The following is a 21,492-nucleotide window of genomic DNA, read 5'->3' on the forward strand; positions in this document are numbered from 1 at the left end:
CCTAGAGACATTCCAATATCACCTAAACCTGATACAACCACAGCTCCTATGGTGCATAAGGGTATCTCTCGTAGATACATAAGCTTTACCTTGAAAGGTGGTTCGTTTTCCTAAAACAGCTATCATTATGCATGCTATGTGATGGTACATGGATGTGGCTTTGACCCCCGTCTCTGAAGGCCACCATCACACGTAAGGTCACACAGTCTCTTGGCTCACTGATCCAAGTATACTCCGACCTCATCAAGGGATGACCTATTAAAACCCTTATCAGATAGTTTTCTATGCCCAAGTAACATAGGTTTTTTCCAACCGTCTGGCCTAGCTTGTGAAACTTAGTATGGTATTAGCAAACATTATTTGCTTAATATAGTCCATGAGGGACCATACTTCCATTGAGTTCATGCTCCATTATATCAAAAAGTTTTATTACAAGCACTCATAAGACTTTTAATGGCCACATTCACCCAACATCTCTCACTTGTCTTTTGAATGCCTTTACATTCTCTTTTTCTTACTTTTTTTCATCCTCTTTTCTCTCACATGTCTTACAAAAAATTAGGGACAACCCCCTTAATCAAAGAATCTGCAATCATCAGATGTGTAGATATATCTCTAATCTCAATCTCTCAATCTCACCTCATTCCTCAGTTGATAGAAGTATGGTTTTATGTGTTTGGATTTCTTATGAAAACGCAAGAGGTAAAAGTTGAGTTGATTAAGAACTTTTTAATCCATACGGCCTCCTTGGTTGCCAAACAACATGCCACACATTCTACCTTTATGGTGGACAAAGCTACTACATCTTATTTCTTTGACTCCCAAGAAATTGTACCCCCTCCATGCATAAACACATACCTAGATGTAGATTTCGCATCTCTGGATCCACGAGATAGATTGCATCTGAATATCCCCCAATTGTTATTTCAGTTCCTCCTTTATAAATAAGCACATAGTTCATGGTCCATTTTAAGTATCTAAGGATTCTCTTAACTGCCATCCAATGCTCCTATTCAGGATTGCTTTGAAATCAGCTAACTAAGCTCATGACGAAAGACAAGTCAAGCCTCATTTTCGTCATGGCGTACATAAGGGATCCAATTGCGCTCTTATGATGTACTTTGTTCATGGCTCTTACATCAATATCTTCAGTAGGACACATCTTATTACTAAGCTTCTTTTTTTTGTTTATTGGGGTAGACATGGGCTTACATTTATCTATATTAAACTTTTCTAGTATCCTCTAGCAATAGGTTGCCTAGGAAAGTGGGATACTTTTCTTTTTTTTGTTTCTTATTATCTTAATGTCTAACACATATGAAGTTTCTCCAAGATCCTTCACATCGAAGTATTGTGCAAAGAAAGATTTCATCTTTACTACTAGGGCAATCGAGCTACTAACAGTTAGTATATCATCCACATACAAGGAAATAAAAATCACATCACTCCCACTGATCTTTTAATAGATACAGTAGTCCTCATTATTCGTAGAGAACCCCGCACGGGCAATGGTCATTTGAAATTTTATGTATCACTGACGCAATGCTTATTTTAGGCCATAGAGGGATTTGTTAAGCTTACACATTAGTTTTCCCTTTCATTTTTCCTAAAATCTCTCAAGTTATCTCATGTAGATTTCTTCTTATAAATCTTTATTTAGGAAGGTTGTTTTGACATCCATCTGATGTACCTCAAAATCAAAATAGGCTGCTATGACTATAAAGATTTGGATAGATGGGAATTTGACAACAGAGAAAGAAGTCTCATTATTATTTATCCCTTCTTTTGGGTAAATCCCTTTGCAACTAGCCTAACTTTGTATTTTTCTATTTTGCCCTTCCGAGGTTAAATTTTTCTTGAAAATCAAATTACAACCTATAGCATTACGTTTTTGAGATAGTGACACTAATTCCCAAACATGGTTTTGGAATATAGAAGAAAATTCATCTTTCATGACTTCTATCCAATATTCTGTTTCTGGACAAGACAAGACTTTGTGGTAAGTTTTAGGTTTAGAATCTAGATCTTCCACAACTTTATCATAGTGTTCCCCCCAGGTAGACAAAGTGTTCTACGTATAGAAGAGACTTACTAATTCGGTTGCTTCGTCTTGGTTCGGGTTCAAGTTTATTTTGATTTGAGAGTTAGGGTTCAAGCTCAAGTCTATTTGAAGTTTCAAGTTCGGGTTCTCGAAACACATTATTGTTTCTTGCCTCCTCAAAAAAGTCAGCTTGTTTATGACTCAATCTTGCTTTAAGGAATGCTTCTTCGAAGAAGTGGGCATCGCGACTTTCAATAACTACTATGGTTTCAAGATTGTAGAATCGATACCCCTTACCATAGTCTGGGTAGCCCATGAAAATGGTTTTTTATAGTTTTGGGTTGACATTTGGTCCTATTTTGGTGCGAGATTAGGACATGGATTGAGTAACCTTAGATGTCAGATGATCAAGGGAGGGAGCACAACCAGTGAATATTTCGTGAGGAGTAAGTGAGACGGCTTTTGTGAGAGTCTGATTAAGGATATAACATGCCGTCAATATGGCTTCTCCCTTAACATCTAAAGAGAGCATAGCGTACCCCATCATACTCATTATCATTTCAACCAAGGTCCTATTCTGTCTCTCGGCAACACCGTTTTGTTCGTGAGTATAGGGCATGGTGTACTGATGGATAAATTATTTTTCAACAAAACGTTATTTGAAAATGTCGAATGACTATTTCTCCCCTCTATCGGTTCTAAGGACTTTGATTTTCAAGTTAGTTTAATTTCTACCTCGATTTTATATTCTTTGAACTTTTCTAAGGCTTCAGTTTTGTATGAATAAGATACACATGGCCATATTGTGAGTGGTCATCTATAAAAGTGATTAAATATCTTTTGCAGCTTTTGGTAACCACATTCATAGGACCGCAATTTTCGCTATGAATGATTTCTAAAACGTTAGTAGCTCTCTTTTCCTCGATGGTATTTTTCCTTGTTAGTTTTCCGTGCACACATGACTCACACACCTTCATTAAATCACCTTTGTAATTTTGAATAATATCATCCTTTTTTAATATTTCCATTCTTTTGTAATTCATGTGTCATAAACCTCATATGCCAAAGGGTAGCATCTAATCCATCAGAGGACCAGACATAATCAATGTTCTCTTTTATTTCAATGGTAAATAAGTCACCCACAAGATGTCCAGTCATGACAACATTATTGCCCTTCTTGACTACCATCTTATCTCCAATGAAAGTGATCACAAATCCCCTAGAGACATCTTGGAAACCAAAACCAAACACTTCCTCATATCGGGAGCATAAAGTGTTTGGTTTAGGATCAAGACGCTCCCACTCTTCAATTTAAGCTCAAAATCCTCGACTTCAAGCACATCGATCTTCCGATTTTCTCTCATATAAATACGTTGCTCTCGCAACCCCATGAGAGTGAAAGAGCATAAGTCTTCTGTTGTTTGTGACATCAGCTGTAGCTCCCGAGTCAAGACACCAAGAAGCTCCATCGAAGTTGGCTAGCAATGTCTCAAAGACCACACAAGCAAGTCCATTGTTAGTCCTACCAAATTTGTTGGACTGACAATACTTGGTTATGTGGCCCACCTTCTTGCAAATAAAGCAAGTCCTAGTCTCTCTCTTTCCTCTATTTCCAAAATCTCTCTTTTTCAAGATTCCTCTCTTTCCAAAATTATTTTTGTCATTTCTTTTTTTAGGATTAAAATAGGGTAAAAATTTTACCATGTATACGGCCTCCCTTAGGGTTAATGTTAATGCATGCTTTGAGTTCCTCCTTTATTCTTCTCCTTTGATTATCATGATGAGCTCCTCCAACTTTGTTGCCTTCTTTTTAGCCGAGAGTGAGGACACAAAAGTTTTCCATGAGTTAGAAAGTGATATCATGAGATGAATCACCTGCATGGGCTCAGCAGGTTTCATTCTGGTGTCTTCCATCTCTCAGACTAGTGCACGAAAGATGTGTCTATGATCTGAGAATATAGTTCTATCTGTCATCTTTAACTCAGTATACTTTTTCATAGCCATAGCTTGTTTCATGAGAGAGTGATCTATATACTCTCTCTCAAGCCTCTCATAGATTCCACTTGCAATGTAAATTGACTCATACTCAAAAGGATACGAGTCGGTCATGGCGCACAAAAAGATGTGCTTACATCTCAAGTTCCTTCTCTTCCAAGTGGCATACTCATCTTTGATTGTTTGAGATGAGTTGTCAGTTGGACGATGAAGACGACGTTCATAGAGCACCTCATGTAAGTGTTCCTCATAAAGGATATATCCAATCTTTCTTTTCCAATAGGCATAATTGGTCACATCAAACCTTTCAATTTTTAGGATCTCCAAGACGAAAGTACAAGCAGCCATATCTTTTATTCCCAAGCAAAAATCTAAACTCGGTAAAGAGAAAATACTCCTAATGACAACTAACTGCTCTAATACCAATAAAAGAAAGAATAATATGATCTTGCCGGGGAATATATTTATTTATTTAGTTTCAACCCCCTTTTTTTTGGTAAAAGATCACGTACAAGTAGTCTTATTACAATAACTCTTTTGCATCAAAGAAAATAAAACCAACAAATCGATATTAACTCCTTGATGCGACTAAATCAATTTTCTTTAAACAAAGAAAATAACTATTACTTAATATGATTGGGAATATAAAGACAATATAATTAAATATGCAAGAAACAAAAGATATGCCGGAGATTACCTCAACCGAAATTATTACACCTCATGCCGAGTCACCACCATCCAATGGCACAGGATCAACGATCAACCTTCAATCTCAATCAGAAAAACAAGTTTAGGCCAAGCCGTTCAATAGAACTATGAACTCCTCTTGATCACAAATCTTTAAACCAAGATTCAAACCCTCAAGACCTAGTTTAAGATATCATCCTTATAACAATACTCAATCCTTAGGTTTAAAGCAAAATGAGAGAGAGATAAAACTCCTTCTAGGTGGGGGCATGCCTCTTAGGTCAACCGAGAGAGAGAGAGAGAGAGAGAGAGAGAGAGAGAGAGAGAGAAACTAAGAGTCGTAGAATAGGCTAGAGCGAGAGAGAGCTCTAGGGTTTGGGGCATGCCCCCTATTGCTACCAAAAGGGAAATATTTAGAGAAAGATGAGAGAAATTTCGGTATAGAGATTTTATGGGGATAGGTCATCTATTTATAGAGTAAGAATAGAATTAGGGTTTTTTAGAGTTTTTCATGGCTTGTCTCTTTTGTGAGATTGAACATGAGCCATTGATCTTGGGTTGTGGGGTGAGAGATTTGAGCCCTCCATTCCATAGTTTGGGGGGGGGGGGGGGGGGGGGGGGAAGGAGGGGAGAGGGATGGGGGGTGCTACAATTTTTTTCTCGAACTCTTTTTATCTTATCTCTTTTCAAAAAAAAATTATTACGTCTCATGAATTCTTTTTTCATACTTGATACTTTTTTTTAGCTCCTTTTTTATAACTCTTAGAAAAGAAAAATCGTATATCTCGTGAGGTCTAACAACCTCAGAAGTAATGAAAAATTCATGCACACTCTAGCAAAAGTGACATTTACTTTTGTAATTAATTAAACATAACTAATTTTAATAATTTCTCTTGTTCACTAAAGAAATATATTTCCATGACAAAATTTACATTTAACATGCATCTCTTTAGCAAAGAAAAACATAAATAATAATAATAATAATAATAATAATGAATAAACAGGAAAAAATGAGTGACAATAGGGTTAATCTCTTCTTGGGTCTCACTATAAAGTGCTCTTCTTGGGTCTCGCTATAGTGTGAGGGCCTCGTGACAATGAGGTAGTTGTCCCCGTCCCAGTTGTGCCCCATTGCCATTCTTGAATATTTGATAGTTTGTTCCCTAAGCTATAATCTCCAAGACACGTCCAGCCCTCATGCTCCTTCCTAGTTGGATTATCTCCCTCACCAGTGTCGCCTTGCTCGTCAACACCTTGACTATATTGTTTGCCATGAAACTAGCACAAACGCTTATTGTGGCGCTCACCAGATAGGCTACAATCCCCATAGTTATGCATCTCTATTGCATATGCATATCGACGACCTCGGTCCTACTCTTTAGTGGTACTCCCCCCCCCCCATTCTCTGTCCCGCATATCTTGTTGAATTCCCCAAGGCTCCATGTTCACCATCGATGGCTGCCCCACTCGTTGCTCCTCATCTACTAACCATTCCTCTGTGAGGTCCTCTTGGGATATATAGTCTAAGTTAATTGGGTCGTAACTTGCGGATTCCCTTTCTAGCATCATTTTTCTTGGGTTGAGATTATAGTGCACATAAACTAGGTAATGCAGCCTCTCTGTCTTCACCATATTCCATGGAGAATGAATCCACTGGAACATGCTTCAGTTTCTCTCACATCCAGAGGAACAGGTTTGGCTTAGGACCTTAATTACGATCTACTTTAAATGTGGGGTTTGGAGTCCATATAAATCCCACCATACAGTTGTCACAAAATAAGTTAAAATATTATTGATAAATAGAACAAGAAATGTAATTATCCCATGTTTAATTATATTAGGAAATAGTAATTCATGAAGTTATTAACTAACCTGGATCTAATGTGCTTCTCGTCTTTATAGCCATGGCAATACCAAATTTGCCTTATACATCCATGTATATAGGAAGCTCAAAGATAAAAATTTGACATAGCTAATAAAAGTAGTGTATAATAAACTACATTATTGCCTAATTATTAGAATGTATTGAACGCATTAATTTAGGCCTCTTCATCAAGCCCCAATCTCTCAATAATGTACCTCACACCTCTCATAATTTTTGGGTGATTACTCTGACGCAGTCTATAATGATAATATGGGATAAAGAAGCATCCTGGAAACAGTGCAAACATAAGCATAAATATCCTAATAAGAATAAGAAATTAGCAGTAAATTATGAAATTTAACTTTAAAATCTGGTCGGAGTCAATCAACCTTAGTACCAACACTAGTGGTGCAATCGCTTAAACGGCCTCTTTGCATCTATAGCCTAGAATTGTTAGCTACTGATAATCTTTTATACTTTCATTCCGACCTGACTCATTCATTCATTTGACTAAGCCCACTTCGATGATGCTACCAATCTCTCTTAATTCCTTTTGCCGCTTTAAGATCGATTTCATTGTTAAGTATGCCTTTGCAAACTTTGTGATGGCAGGTCTGACAAGATCTCCGTTGTAGTGTGCTCTCATTAATGTAAAAAATATTAGAGTAGTTCTATATCAATGCAATGATCTTTTGTGACATCCTAACTACTCACCTCATTTATTTTCCTAATGGACTATAGTATTAGATCTATAAAATGCGCAACACAACTAATTGTAGTATCTTTCTCATTAGGAGCTCCCCTGCCTTGATATAGCTTTTGTGCTTATCTGTAACTAATTGCACCGCTTTGTCTTCACAAATATCTTCTACAAGCATATCGAGCTCATTGAGTATTAATCTGCATGTCCTCCTCTTATGTGAAATATCTATGCTAAAGTGGAAAAAAAATACCCTTAGGGTAATAGACAAAAAAAATTCATTATATGCCTCTCTCATCCATCCTTCTAATCATCTGCCACAAGCGTTACCCCTGTATTATCCCGTAACCTTTTTAATTCTTCGATGTACAGTTGTATTAGGGTACCCTCATCATTAGGGAGCTTCCCTACAAGCTCCTCTGATGTAGGAGGTTTGGCTCTTGACCTGGCATCAGCTACAACATCCACCATGGGTCAAAAATATGGGGACATAGCTATTATAAATGGGATGGTGGTATGATAAAAGAATTACGCAATTGCCTTCCTAATAGTTTCATCTTTTTTTTTGCCCCCATAAGAGATTAGGTTTTTTCTAATGATATTGGGGTACATGGGGGTCAAGTCTAGAGGGCTCGCGTAGGAGCGGGGGTCAGGATTAGGGTTGATATTAGATTGAGGGTCAGGGTCGAGATAGGTTTGGTAGGTAGTAGTGGTCGGCCAATGGCAGTAGGTCGAGATGAGAAAGATTATCTCAGCAATAGAGGTTCAGGAGGTACTATATGCTCTAGAACGTGAGAACTAGCAGCTCATGCCCTCTAACAAATGTCTTGTTAATTTGCATCTACCAATGATACACTGCTAGACTAGCCTGCATAGCCTGCTTCATCTGAGCCTCAAACTCCTCTTCGTCATGGGAAGTGGGCTGAGAAAACCCCTCCCTACATCCTAACTGATCTTCTCACGGTATACCTTCTTCCATTTGGTAATCTCTATTGCCTTTTGAATCTCTTCTTTAACAACCAAAGACACATTGTCACATGGCTTTACATTATCTATTGTCACATGGCTTTACATTATCTTGACTTTTAGCGAGGTGATGCTTCAGGTGATTGATACTGCATGTCATCCCACTTCTAAAAAAATTATATTGGGCCCACTCCTTCCCCTTATTATCAAGCTTGTCTCCATACTCTCAAAATCAATCCTCCCTCGTCATCTCTTAGACTTATATACATCTTAATTGCTTCCAAAATAAGGTTTAGACACATAAAAATCTATTACAAGTAAACATATTATAATGAAATATGACATTTAAAGTGCTTAGGTATGCTTAGAAGTCGAGAAATGAAAATAGATCACACGAAATATCCCCCAAAACATTGTAATCCGTTTCGCACGATTAAGGTTGTGAAATCAATTACACACTTGACGGGTAATCTATTTACTCATCGGACTCACCTAAGAAACATCAATTGAGCTCATAACAGTATTGAGGTTCACTTAAAAGAGCACTCTTCCTCAATTACTACACATATCATCTTCTCTCTCTAAGCTCCAGAAACCCTAGCTAGCAGAGGAACCATTCGTATCTCTTCTCAAACTTCAGAAACCCTTGTAAGCAGAAGAACCATTTGTCTCTCATCAGTAGAGTAACTATGAAACCCTACTCCCTAGTTATCCCTCTCTCTCCATGGTAAGAAACTTGCTTGAACATGGATAGGATCTTCAATCAACATGTATTCCATCACTCTTTGGTTGCCATTGTTTGTGCCCTCCATCCTCATGAGCTAATTCAAATCCAAACCCTATTTTATTTCATTGCAACCTTTTGATTTGTAGAAAGCGACGAATAACATTGATCCGTGTTTCTAAATATCTTTGAAAAATGGTTTCTATTTTTCTAATTCCACATTATCCATGATTTCATTTTTTTTCTTATTTATAATTTTATGTCTTTGTAAAAAAAAATTCTCAATTCTATTCCAAGTTCTATTATTGTTATTTTTGTTGTTTGATTTACTGGGGCTTGATTATTGAATGTCTTTGTGAAAACAAGGCTATCTTAAGGCACTTGAAAACATGTTGAAACGAATATTTTCTATTAAATTTTGATTTCTATTACACGAGCATAGATTAATTAAATTTTGTTGTTATTTACATTTTTGGTAGTCACTCTTGGAGTTCCTTTTTGGATAATATGATATATTATCAAAGCAAAAAAATCTTATGTGTGTGTTGATCTTTGTGCAACAATAGTGTAATATGTGTTAGGTTCTTTTCAGCATGTTCTACGAGCTTAAATCACAATTTCCCTCATATATAGTTGCTATAAGGTAATGACATTATAGTGTTACGTTGTTGTAAGGTAATGTCTAACACTGGTACATCATAATGTTTTGAAAAGTAACGAAGCTATTATGTTTGTAAAGTTATAGTGTTAATTGAGGATCACCAGTTTTTAAGGTGCCCCCTCTTTAAAATTTGAAACATAAGAGCGCAGCAAATAGAAAAACATATTTCCCTTTTAATGTGCGGTCTAGTCTTGCAAATCTCAAGATGTATAAAATGCAATTTTCATGGAAGCCCTTGCTTGAAATATCTTTTAATTTTTTTTCTTGTTTTCCTTTTTTTGGTAGGAGTTGGTCTTTAGAATTCCGTATGCATGCTCTAATTGATGTCTACTAAGGTATGAGGCTATAACTTTGCTAGTTTGGGGTACCTTAACTTAGGAAGATGTAAGTGACTATATGCAGAGCTGCCAATTGATTTTAATCTCAATCAAATACTATGTATGTGCCTATAAACAGAGTTGCCAATTGATTTTAATCTCAATCAAATACTATCTTGTAAAAATGTTATTGAACGTGCTTTTGGAGTTTTGATAGCATCCCTATCTTGAAAGTGGTTACTACCTATCCAAACATTTCCCTATCTTGAAAGTGGTTACTACTTATCCAATCAATACATAAGTCAAGATAGTTGTTGCATGGTGTATTTTACACAATTTCATCACGAATGAATACAGTGACCTTCTTGATTATGAAGATGTAATAACTAATCAAAACCAACCACAATTAGTGGAACTCCTTGGGAGTAGTCAAATGGAGAGAGATGAGTGGTCTGAGTTCAGAGTTGAACTTGCGATGCGGATGTGAGCAGATTATAGGACTCGTCATAATTGAAGCTCATAATTTTCACTTTTTGGACTTCAATCTTTGGAATAATAATGATTAAGACCTTTATGTCTCTAGAATGATGATGATGACAATATTAAAAAATCTTGTAGGAATGGTGTGAAGATGAATTTCATTTTGCATTTCAGTGGAATTTTGTAATAAAAAAGAAAGTAGTGATAGTTTATAGGTTATAGGCAAGTACACTATTTTATTAAAGGGAAAAGATGGGATTAGCCCACTAGCTCATATGAAGATATGAGCCCAACGTCCCATATTGATTTTGAGCCGATCTGACGATCACGAATGTCCGGTAGTGTTTAAATTTTAGATTTTTTTTTAACAAATCCAAATCACTTAAAAATTTAGGCTTGTGTTCATCAAAAATAGGTGAATCTTTGAAAAATATCAAAACAAATTTTGCATGAAATAAATTGACCAAAATACCTCTGAAAAGTTTTGAGGGGTATTTTGGTCTTTTTTTCAAGAATAATTTGTTTTCTATTTTTATGAGGTGCGCCTTGATGAGAAGAACACACATCTAAAATTTCAAGTGATTTGGATGTATAGAAAAATATATAAAATTCAAGCATTATATGATATCCATGATCGACCCAGATTCAATCTGAGCCATTGGGCTCATATATTCACATGAGCTAGTGGGCTAATCCCATCTTTTTCCTTTATTAGAATGTCATAGACTTTTTGCATAACAGGTCTTGGCATAAGTGGGAAATTAATGATGTTATTCATGTTCATATATTAGGAAGTGGTGATGATAACAAAAGAATCTCTTTACATATTAGGAAGTGGTGATGATAACAAAAGAATCTCTTTGGAAAATAGTGATGTCATTCACCTATTAACAAAATGATTATAGGGAAAAGAGGGATAAAATTAACCCATGTGGATATGATTTTTGAGAAAATAAATTTGATTTGATATTTTCTCCTAAAAAGGGGGAAAAAAGTATAAAAAAAAAACACATTACTATAGATAAAATTCGAGCAGTATTTTCAAGACAAAACGCCGGTAATGCATTTCCCCAATTTATTCTAGACATAGACAAACAATAGCAATTTATTTTCCACGTTACATCTAGATCTACCCAAACAGTAACAATCCATTGGATGGTAATGTGTTACACCAGTAATGTATTACGCCCGTAATATATTTTCCCGACAATATATTTCTAAGTACCCAAACAGTTCATAGAGCTAGAAATTTAGCATTGTATTACTCAGAAATTCTTATATTTTGGGTTCACAATACAAATTGACTAAAACTTGTATTTTTAACTTACAAAATGTAATTTGATTAATAATACAAAAATTTTCATGGTAATTTTTTCTATGTCTATTTTTTGTATTTTTCAAAAAAAAATGAAAGGTATAGATTCATCGAGATCACCATTGGGATGCACTAAATCCATCTATGTTGGAGCAAAAAAAAGCACGAATCTATAGAGGGATTTTGAAGCTGATTTCAATAGATTCAAAACAAATAAAAACTCAGAAAAAAAATTGTTGAATAATTAGATAGAAACAGCTGATTCAGCGAAACTTTTACAGCCCAACGAAATACTTTATGACGCACTAAATTAATTGATATTGGAGGAAAAAAACGCAAACTTGTATAAGGGTTTTCAAGTTTATTTTAATAGATTAAAAACAAACTAATAATTAAAAAAAAACAATATATATATATATATAGAGAGAGAGAAAGAGAGAGAGAAAGAGACAGAGAGAGAGAGAGAGAAAGAGAGAGAGAGAGAGAGAGAGAGATTTTATGATTTTTTGACAGTTCATCAATATTAACTCTTTGATACACGAAATTAGTTGGTATTGGAGTAAATAAACCATGAATCTACTGAGGGCTTTTGAAGCTCATTTCAATAGGTTTAAAACAAATTAAAAATCTAAAAGAAATTGTTGAGTAATTAGGGAGAAACAACAGATTTAGAAAAATTTTACACTACATCAATATCAGCTCTATGATGCACTACATCAATTGATATTAGAGCAAAAAAATACAAACCAGTATAGGGGTTTTCAAGTTTATTTCAATAGCTTAAAAAAAACTAATAATCAGAAAATTATTATTGAGAAATTAGAGATAAATAATAAATTATGGGATATTTTTTATATTTCATTGTTATCACCTCTTTGATGCACAAAATCAATCCATAATATAGCAAAAATGTTAACAAATTTTGATAGAGCATGTATAAGATCACACCCGAGATCAGAGAATGGGTGTCATGAGGCTGGTGATTGCATAGCCCAGATTTTTATCCCTTCGCCTTTTAGAGATATGTATGTTTTTTCATCGTTGTACACATCCTCTCTCTGGCTTCCCATTTTATAGGGAAAATAAGAGGTAACCGTCATATTTCTCCAACGAGTCTCTGAGAAACGAAAGAGTTCTCTGATCTCCAACAGGTTTTTGAAGGGTTACGTTCATGTGGATATGATCATTGGACGAAGGGTTATGATTCATATGGATATGACCGTTGAACATATGAAATTTCTACAAATATAGGCTAAGATACGTAAGGCCTCATAACCATACATGTCAACATCTCCCACTTGGCTAACGCTTTTGCGGATATGCCTCTCATAACAAACGTCTAAGAAAATATCTTGTCATGAGGTTTTACTCACGCTTTTGCGGATATGTCTATCATAACAAACATCTATCATGAAGATTTTCACGCTAATGTGGATTTGTCACTCGTGAAAAACTGATTGACTTGAAAAAAATGTTTAAGTCTCATTAAGCTAACAAATGTCCATCATGAGGATTTTCACACTAATACGTATTTATCACTCATGAAAACTGAACAAATGTCCATCATGATAATTTTCACTTTAATGCAGATTTATCACTCATGAAAATTGTCTGACTTAAGCATTTTTAAGTCTATTAAGTTGGTCTATCATGAGGATTTTCACATTAATGCGGATTTCTCACTCATGAAAAATGTCTGACTAAAACATTTTTAAGTCCCATTAAACTAGTGTGCTAAGACAGTAGTTCAACACTTAGACCTTTTATTAATGGATCAACGATCATATCTGATAAGGGCAAGTAACTAACAGTTACTTCGCATTTATCAACTACATCTTGAATGTAGTGATATTGGATATCCATATATCTTCCTTTAGAGCTATTTGCTCCACTTTGAATTAATTTAATTGCAACTTGATTATTACAAAATATTTGGATTGGTCCGTTGATTATTTGCAGCTTCAAGTTATCTATGAAGTGCTTTATCCAGACGGCAAAAATACAAGTAGTGCTACGGGCAATGTATTCTGCTTCCTATGTGTACCTAGCTACACACCCTTGTTTCTTGCTAGATCAAGAACCACTGCCCCTCCAAAGAGAAAAATATGTCCTGAGGTGGATTTACGATCATCCTTATCCCCAACAAAATCTGCATCTAAATATCCTACAACTTCAAGCTTATCTGCTTGAAAACATAATTTTAGATGCTTTGTTCCCTTAATGTACCTTAAAAAAAAATTTGTTGTTTTTCAATGAGTTATGCCTCGATTATTTGGGTATCTACTAACAAGTCCTACGGTATAACTCAAATCTGGTCTTGTACATCTTACTGCATATACCAAGCTACCAATAGCTTGTACATATGGAACGTTGCGCTTTTCTTGTCCTTCTACTGGACAATCCTTACTAGACAACTTTACTCCATTTTCAACAGGAGTAGACAATGTCTTACAATTTTTCATTTTAAATCTTTTGAGAACATACTCAAGTTGGCTCAAGCACAACCTTTTTTTCTTTTCTTTTTTTTTTTTTTCTTTTTTTTGTTTTAGTTATTTTTATGCCTAGGATATAAGATGCTTATCCCATATATTTCATATCAAGTTGAGAAGAATTATTTAGTTTTATCAATCATTTCTAAGTCATTTCCAGCTATCAAGATATCATCCACATATAATAAGCTTATTGAGAATTACTCCCACTCTTCAAGACATACACACAATGGTGCTAAAATCAAGGCTTTATAGACTGTGACTCCATCAATAATGTACAAACTGTACACCAGAAATAACAGAGTATTCATTCATCAAATCTAACCTAACACACGTCCTGTGGCTAATACATATGCTCATGTGCATTTTGCATCACATGGTTCATACACATAGGAACATGCATGCACATGCACATACATAGTCTGCCATAACTCCATCATTCTCCTACCAAATCAATGGAATTTTAGCAATTGTAATTGCAATCTCAGTAGATATAATCTCAAATGGACATATCATCATGGCTGTAAACACCACTACATCTCTCTCTAGGGTTCGATCAAACAATTGGCGTGCATTTTCAATTAAGCTGTTCTTTATGTAGATATCAATTAAGTTTGTGATAATGACAAGATCAAAGTACAACTCGGCTGCTTTGAAGAGAAAGCCACGAATTTGAATTTGTTCAGCAAATTCAAGATGATTCAGGCCTGAAATTGCCTTTGGAACTGCTTTAATGGTGAAAGCATCACGGTGATAATGAGAAGTTAGCATCTCTACAAAGAGTTGCATAGATGAATCGAAATAAGCTTGTTTTGTAGAAGCAGAGATGAAGATGTTCCATGTCACAGTATCTTTAAGGGGCATTGAATTAAAGAATTTTATTTTGTTTTTTCAAAAAGTTGGGATTTGGAGAAGATTGTGAATTGGGTATTTTCATTCAAGGTAAAGAGAGGTTTCTCATTCCATGTAATAGAGAGAGACTTGGGTTTCAAGTAATCTGTAACCTCATTACTGTCACAAGGAGAATTTTCACTGTTCTTCTCTCTCTAAAAAAAACACCCAAAACAACAAGCACTGAACGTTTCTCTCTCAAGAAATCAATTCCGCTATCTTCTTCCATTTCTGTCACCAAATTTTGGCTATGCAAAAAAAAATTTTAATTTTAATTTTTTATTTTTTAACATCAATTCATTATGATGTATCGTCAGTACATCATCCCCTTAAAGTGCTAACAAAAAAAAAAAAAGCAACTCCTATTTGTCGATGACAACTCTAGATCATCTTCTGATTAATCTTTTGATATCGACATAAATCTTTAAATAAACTTATGAATATATATGTATATATATTTATAGATATCTATCTATAGAAAAATCAAGGGGATTCTTTTCTCTCAAGCAAGAGATGTCCCAAGCCAAGCCAAAACTCAACTATAACGTGTCCCTACGTGTAAATTATGGACATAATTATTATGGTATATGGTCACATATTAATGTTTATACCACATATGGCACATAATCACGGTTGCACAATTGATACACGAAAATAGGGCATATATCGTAACAAACAAATCACATAATCTCTATCGTTAAAATTCAGAGTAAAATTAAAAAAGATGGAACCTGGTTGCTCTGATACCATTGTTAGTAAAATTTGATGGAGAGTGTATAAGATCACACCCGAGATCAGAGAAGGGGTGCCATGAGGCTGGTGATCATAGAGCTCAGATTTTTATCCCTTCGCCTTTTAGAGAGATGTACGTCTTTTCATCATTGTACACATCTTCTCTCTGGCTTTCTATTTTATAGGGATAAGAAGGGTCTTTTTAGAGAGATGTACGTATTTTCATCGTTGTACACATCCTCTCTCTGGCTTCCTATTTTATAGGGAGAAGAAGGGATAACCGTTGTATTTATCCAATGGGTCTCTGAGAAACGAAAAGGTTTCCTGATCTCCAACGTGTTTTTGAAGGGTTACGTTCATATGGATATGACCGTTAGACAAAGGGTTACGATCATATGGATGTGACCGTTGGATATATGGAATTCCCACAAATGTATTCATATGGATATGACCGTTAGACGAAGGGTTACGATCATATGGATATGACCGTTGGATATATAGAATTCCCACAAATGTAGGCTAAGACACGTAAGGCCTCATAGCCATACATGTCAAAAAAAAAAACTATAGATCTGTAGAGGGCTTTTGAAGCTGATTTCAATAGCTTCAAACAAACCAAAAAAAAAAATTGTTGAGTAATTAGAAAGAAACAACAGATTTAGCAAAAATTTTACTGTTCATTGATATTACCTCTATGATACACTAAATCAATCAATATTACACCAAAAAAACGAAAAACAATAGAGGGGTTTTCAAGTTTATTTCAATAGCTTAAAAAATTATTAATAATAAAAAATTATTGAGAAATTAGAGATAAATAATAGATTTGGTGATTTTTAGACATTTTATCGATATTACATCTTAGATGCACGAAATCAGCAAGAACAAAGATGTTTGGCATAAATTTCTTTTTTTCACTTGAAGAAATGTAATTACACATAATTACGGTGATGAAAATTGATAGATTTACGAATCAATACATAACTTTTGTAGATTATTTCAATAGATTCAAAACAAATCATCAATCAATCGATTTGATAGAGAAATCATAAAGTGGAGATGTTTGGCGGAATTTTTTTATAACACTCAAAGAACCCTAAAAAAACACAAATAAAGTGATCAAATCTCGTTCAATTTGGGTTTATAAGAACCAAGTCTTGCAAATTTGCTCTAAAGCCTGATCATTGAAAGGATCATTGAAAGGTTATAACATCACTTGTACCATTAACTCAGGCCTCTTTGGCCGAGGTCGAGTCGAGTCGACCAAGTCTAAGAACCGTGCATCCTGGTACATGCCACACATATTTAAGCAAATAAGGAATATAGTGAAAGTGCTTTTTTTTACATCCATCTCTAAGATGGACATGTGATGCATTAGGAGACACCTATTTTGGTGAGTTGGCTGACCCACCAAAACCCTGCCATTTACTTTAAAATATACTACCAAAATTCATTTCCAAGATAATATTTGCATTGAACTCATTGCAGTAGTCAAGTTCTGCTTTTCGACCCACGCTGACACAAATGTCAAATTCTTGCGAAATCCATCGGTATATTTTCTCCTATTCCCATTATTTAAAATATTCCTTCCAAGTTTTTAATTTTACAAAAAAAAAAAAACAAATTATTCGTACTTCAAAGCTTTGAAATACCAAAGTTTTAACTGTACAGTCAAATCCTTGATGTCATACACTTAATTTGTATCTTCAAAGTCCGAATTTATTTTAATATAAACGATAGACATTAAAGGTCTGAAGTTCACTATTTTTTAAGTGTAGTCTCAAATTGTCCTAGTAACAATCTTAGAACTATGAAGTTTATCTTCGATTTCAAAAACAAATTTTGGACTTTCAGAATCTAAAGTTTATCTCTATTTTTTTTATAGGACCCAATGATATGTTTTTAAAACAACTTCAGACCTTCAAAGTGGAAATTCAAATCATGAAAATTCAACAAAGCAAGGCAATTTGGTCAAAAACAATAAATAAAATATTAACCATAAAAATAAAAATCTCATAAAAATAATTTCTAAAGTACTTATCCATGTCGATTTCCCAAGAGGACTCGTAGGATATTCATTGTAGAAGAATGGACATTTGAAACATTTATTTCTTTGAATTATTTTCCAAGAAAACCAGCTTATCCGTGACATCAAAGAACACCCTAGAAACCACCATTGACAATTCTGTTTCCTTGGCAGCAAAGAAAAGAGTGTTTTGTGAGTAAGCGGACTCACTAGCCCGCACAATCACAAACGTTCTTATGATGAACATATACAACTAAAGATTCCTATCCAATGGGTAAGAAAATATTTTAATAAAAAAACTAAAATTTTTATTTTATTATATTTTATTTTTTATATTCATGATTATCACAGTGTAGATCATGGATCACTGCAAATTTGGATCCAAAATCGATACAAATAATACGTAATCAAGAGAGCCCGCATGAAAATAATATGAGTCGGAGGACTCATAAAAACCTGGTTCCAAAGAAAAAGAACTTGTACTTTTTTTTTGACCGGCTGAAACTAGACACGAGTCCCCAGATCCACACGTGCCAGCTTAGCACCTTATCTCAACCCTAAAGCTTCGCATCTGCTACCTCCTTCTTTAATTCCTTTCCCTCACTTCCAATTTCACCAATAACAGTTCTGCAAATTTCTTCTTTCTCTCACTACGGATTTCTTCCTTTCTCTCTCTAAAAACCCACCTCGCTCCTGCAATTCATCTAAATTTGCCTTCTCTTACTACCCATTTCTCTGAAATTTGTCAAAATCTCTCATCTTTTCTCACTACCCATTTCTCTGAAGTTTGCTGAAATCTCTGTTTCCAGTAGAGAGAGAGAAAATGGCAAATAAGAAGATAGAAGTGGTGAGGGGCATAGATTTGCAGACATACATGGGGAGATGGTATGAAATTGCTTCTTTTCCATCAAGGTTCCAACCCAAAACTGGGATAAACACCAGGGCCACTTATACTTTGAAGGAGGATGGAACTGTTAATGTGTTGAATGAGACTTGGCTTGATGGGAAGAGGAGTTATATTGAGGGAAGTGCTTATAAGGCTGATCCAAAGAGTGATGAGGCAAAATTGAAGGTGAAATTTTATGTGCCTCCTTTCCTTCCTGTGATCCCTGTGACTGGGGATTACTGGGTTATGTACTTGGATGAGGATTATCAGTATGCCTTGATTGGCCAGCCATCTAGGAGGTACTTGTGGGTATGTCTCTCTCTCTCTCTCTCTCGCTCTCTCTTCCCCCCTCTGTTTTTGTGAGCGATATTTTTACTCTGTTTTTGTTATGGAAAATTGTTTGATGAGTCAGCGGGCGCAAGATAACGATGGTGCACAAAAAAATTACTAAAAACATTATAATTTTAATTTAAAAAGTTTATTTTTGTTTTCATATATTTATGATCATCTTGGCCCGGATGATGAATCTATCCAAAAAAAAAATCATCTAAAATGAATTTTAGTGGGGGCCGTTTATGTAAATATGAGTCGGCCGACTCATACGAACCCCATCCTTTTGATATTTCACTGGGCTTGTGATCATATTTTATTATTTGATAAATGGTTCCTCTTGCCTGTCTTAATCATTTGAAAAAGGCTTATATAAGGCATCAGCCGCAGGTGTAAGGTGTACCTAAAAAATCCACCTGAAGGACAGATGAATTATAATTTTTTAAAATATATATTTTATAATATATTATCCAGACCTTCTAGTTTTTAAGATTTTTAATTATATATAAATTTATATTTAAATGCTTAATTAGAAGTCAAGATTCTGGCGTTGAGGGTCATAAGGTTCACTCGTTATACAAAGTGAGTCTTTATTATTTGAGAAAACGCTTCAAACAATCAAATTTGAGCCTGCATCAAAAATTTCGCTAGAAGAAGTTGTTTTGATGCTCAAATTTCTTCAAACCGACCCTCTCATGAACATGAGAAAAAATTGGATTTTAAGTATTAAAAATAATGTATTTTATAAGGACAGTCAATTTTTAAGTTTTCGGAGATCTATGGATCTATACTATTTTTGAAGCTTTAAACTTTATAAATAAATATGAATAGCTTTAAACTTTATAAATAAATATGAATATATATTTTAAAGCTATCACAAAGATTTTCAATATTAAAACCACATTTCTCGACACTAATTTGATTGTTTAGAGCCTATACAAACCTCACCCTATTTATTTTGATGATTTTCCTCTCCCTCTCCTTTGTTATATTTGTAGTCCTTGAATGAGCATCTATGCGAGTAGTTAGTTAATAAAAATTGAAAAGAGTGGGCATTTTGCTGATGAGTTTGGGGTGGGGTGAATTTTATTTTTGTAGATTCTTTGCAGGCAAAACCAGATGGATGAGGAGGTTTATAACCAACTCCTTGATAAGGCCAAGGAGCAAGGCTATGACATATCAAAACTCAAAAGAAGCACTCACTCTGACCCACCACCCCCTTCTGAAGATGATGGCCCAAAAGACACAAAAGGCATTTGGTGGATCAAATCCATTTTGGGCAAATGATAAAACATGAAGAGAGACCTCTCCATCCTCCAAAATGAATGAAGGCTCCAATCAAATGTTTTGAATGAATTTGTGTTTCCACTTTGTTGTCTTTTGATTTATTTATATAGAAAGATTGAGTTTTAAGAGTTAGGTTTGGTGTTATTGCAAAGGGTCATGTTGGTCCAATGTGCAGTTTACTTTTTCAAGTTTGAATATTTTCACTGGTTAGTGGGGTGGGATTGGTTTCACTAATAATGTGGAGTAAGTCTTGATGCATTTGCATAGTTTATAATGAGTAATTGCAGAGGCCTGTTATGTATTCTATGCCCTCTCTCTCAAATTGGTCAATGTTTTGGGTCACGAGACCCATGGGCTCTCTCTCTCTCTAAAATTAGTCAATATTTGGGTCATGAGAAATATGGGTTCCCTATATCTGTCTCTCTCTCTAGAAACATGGGCTCTCTCTCTCTCTCGCTCTCTCAAATTGGTAAATATTTTGGGTCATGAGAAACATTGGGTTCTCTCTGGCTCTTTCTCTGAAATTGCTCAATATTTTGGGTCATGAGAATCGTGGGTTTTAGAGAGAGAATCTGTATCACTCTATCCTCTTCCATGGATTGCAAGAACATTCTAGCCAAGAGAGAGAACATACTAGTCCAGAGGACCTCTCCCTCTCTCTAGAACATCCTAGCCTAGAGACTATATACAATAAGCCCTCTCCCTCTCTCTCTCTACATGGACAAGGGGGATGGTGTTTTGGAGAGGGGGGGGTTATTTACTCCCCCTGTTTATACATTATAAAAAAAAGTAGATAATAGCCTTCTGAAAGAGAGAGATCTCATCCTCAAAGAGCCCACTGAAAATAACAATTCAAAATGCAAACCAGCTGATAAACTTTGAATGAAGAACAGTGAAATATTTGAGACAAGAGTTTGAAAACACTACCTATTCGAATCTCGAAAGAAAGGATTTCTCACTCTCTCTCAATTAGGGTTTCAGGCTACGGTGAATGAGAGAGGAGGCTCAGATTCGCCTTTTATCAGACATTTGGGCTCTCTATAACTCAAGGCTGCAGCGGTTGTCTGAAACCAGAGAGATTCCAGACCGTCCATGCTGCCT

The 21,492-nt window shown here is 35.1% G+C and overlaps 1 protein-coding gene across 1 annotated transcript; it reads left to right on the forward strand.

The window, feature by feature from the left end:
- The first annotated feature begins 18,501 nt into the window (after nt 1-18,501).
- On the forward strand, nt 18,502-20,695 carry TIL (temperature-induced lipocalin). The gene is made up of 2 exons (XM_011623844.3): nt 18,502-19,083; nt 20,203-20,695. Exons 1-2 carry the CDS (start codon nt 18,712-18,714, stop codon nt 20,389-20,391), a joined length of 561 nt encoding a protein of 186 aa, XP_011622146.1. The 5' UTR covers nt 18,502-18,711; the 3' UTR covers nt 20,392-20,695.
- Nucleotides 20,696-21,492: the final 797 nt, after the last annotated feature.

The sequence above is a fragment of the Amborella trichopoda genome, chromosome 12 (genome assembly GCF_054954075.1).
Source record: "Amborella trichopoda isolate Santa Cruz 75 chromosome 12, AtrichopodaSantaCruz75HAP2 v2.0, whole genome shotgun sequence".
Classification (NCBI taxonomy): Eukaryota; Viridiplantae; Streptophyta; class Magnoliopsida; order Amborellales; family Amborellaceae; genus Amborella; species Amborella trichopoda.

Coding starts and splice junctions, on each gene's coding strand:
- TIL (XM_011623844.3), top strand. CDS start 18,712: ATGGCAAATAAGAAGATAGAAGTGGTGAGGGGCATAGATTTGCAGACA. Junction 19,084..20,202: donor CATCTAGGAGGTACTTGTGG/GTATGTCTCTCT, acceptor TTATTTTTGTAG/ATTCTTTGCAGGCAAAACCA.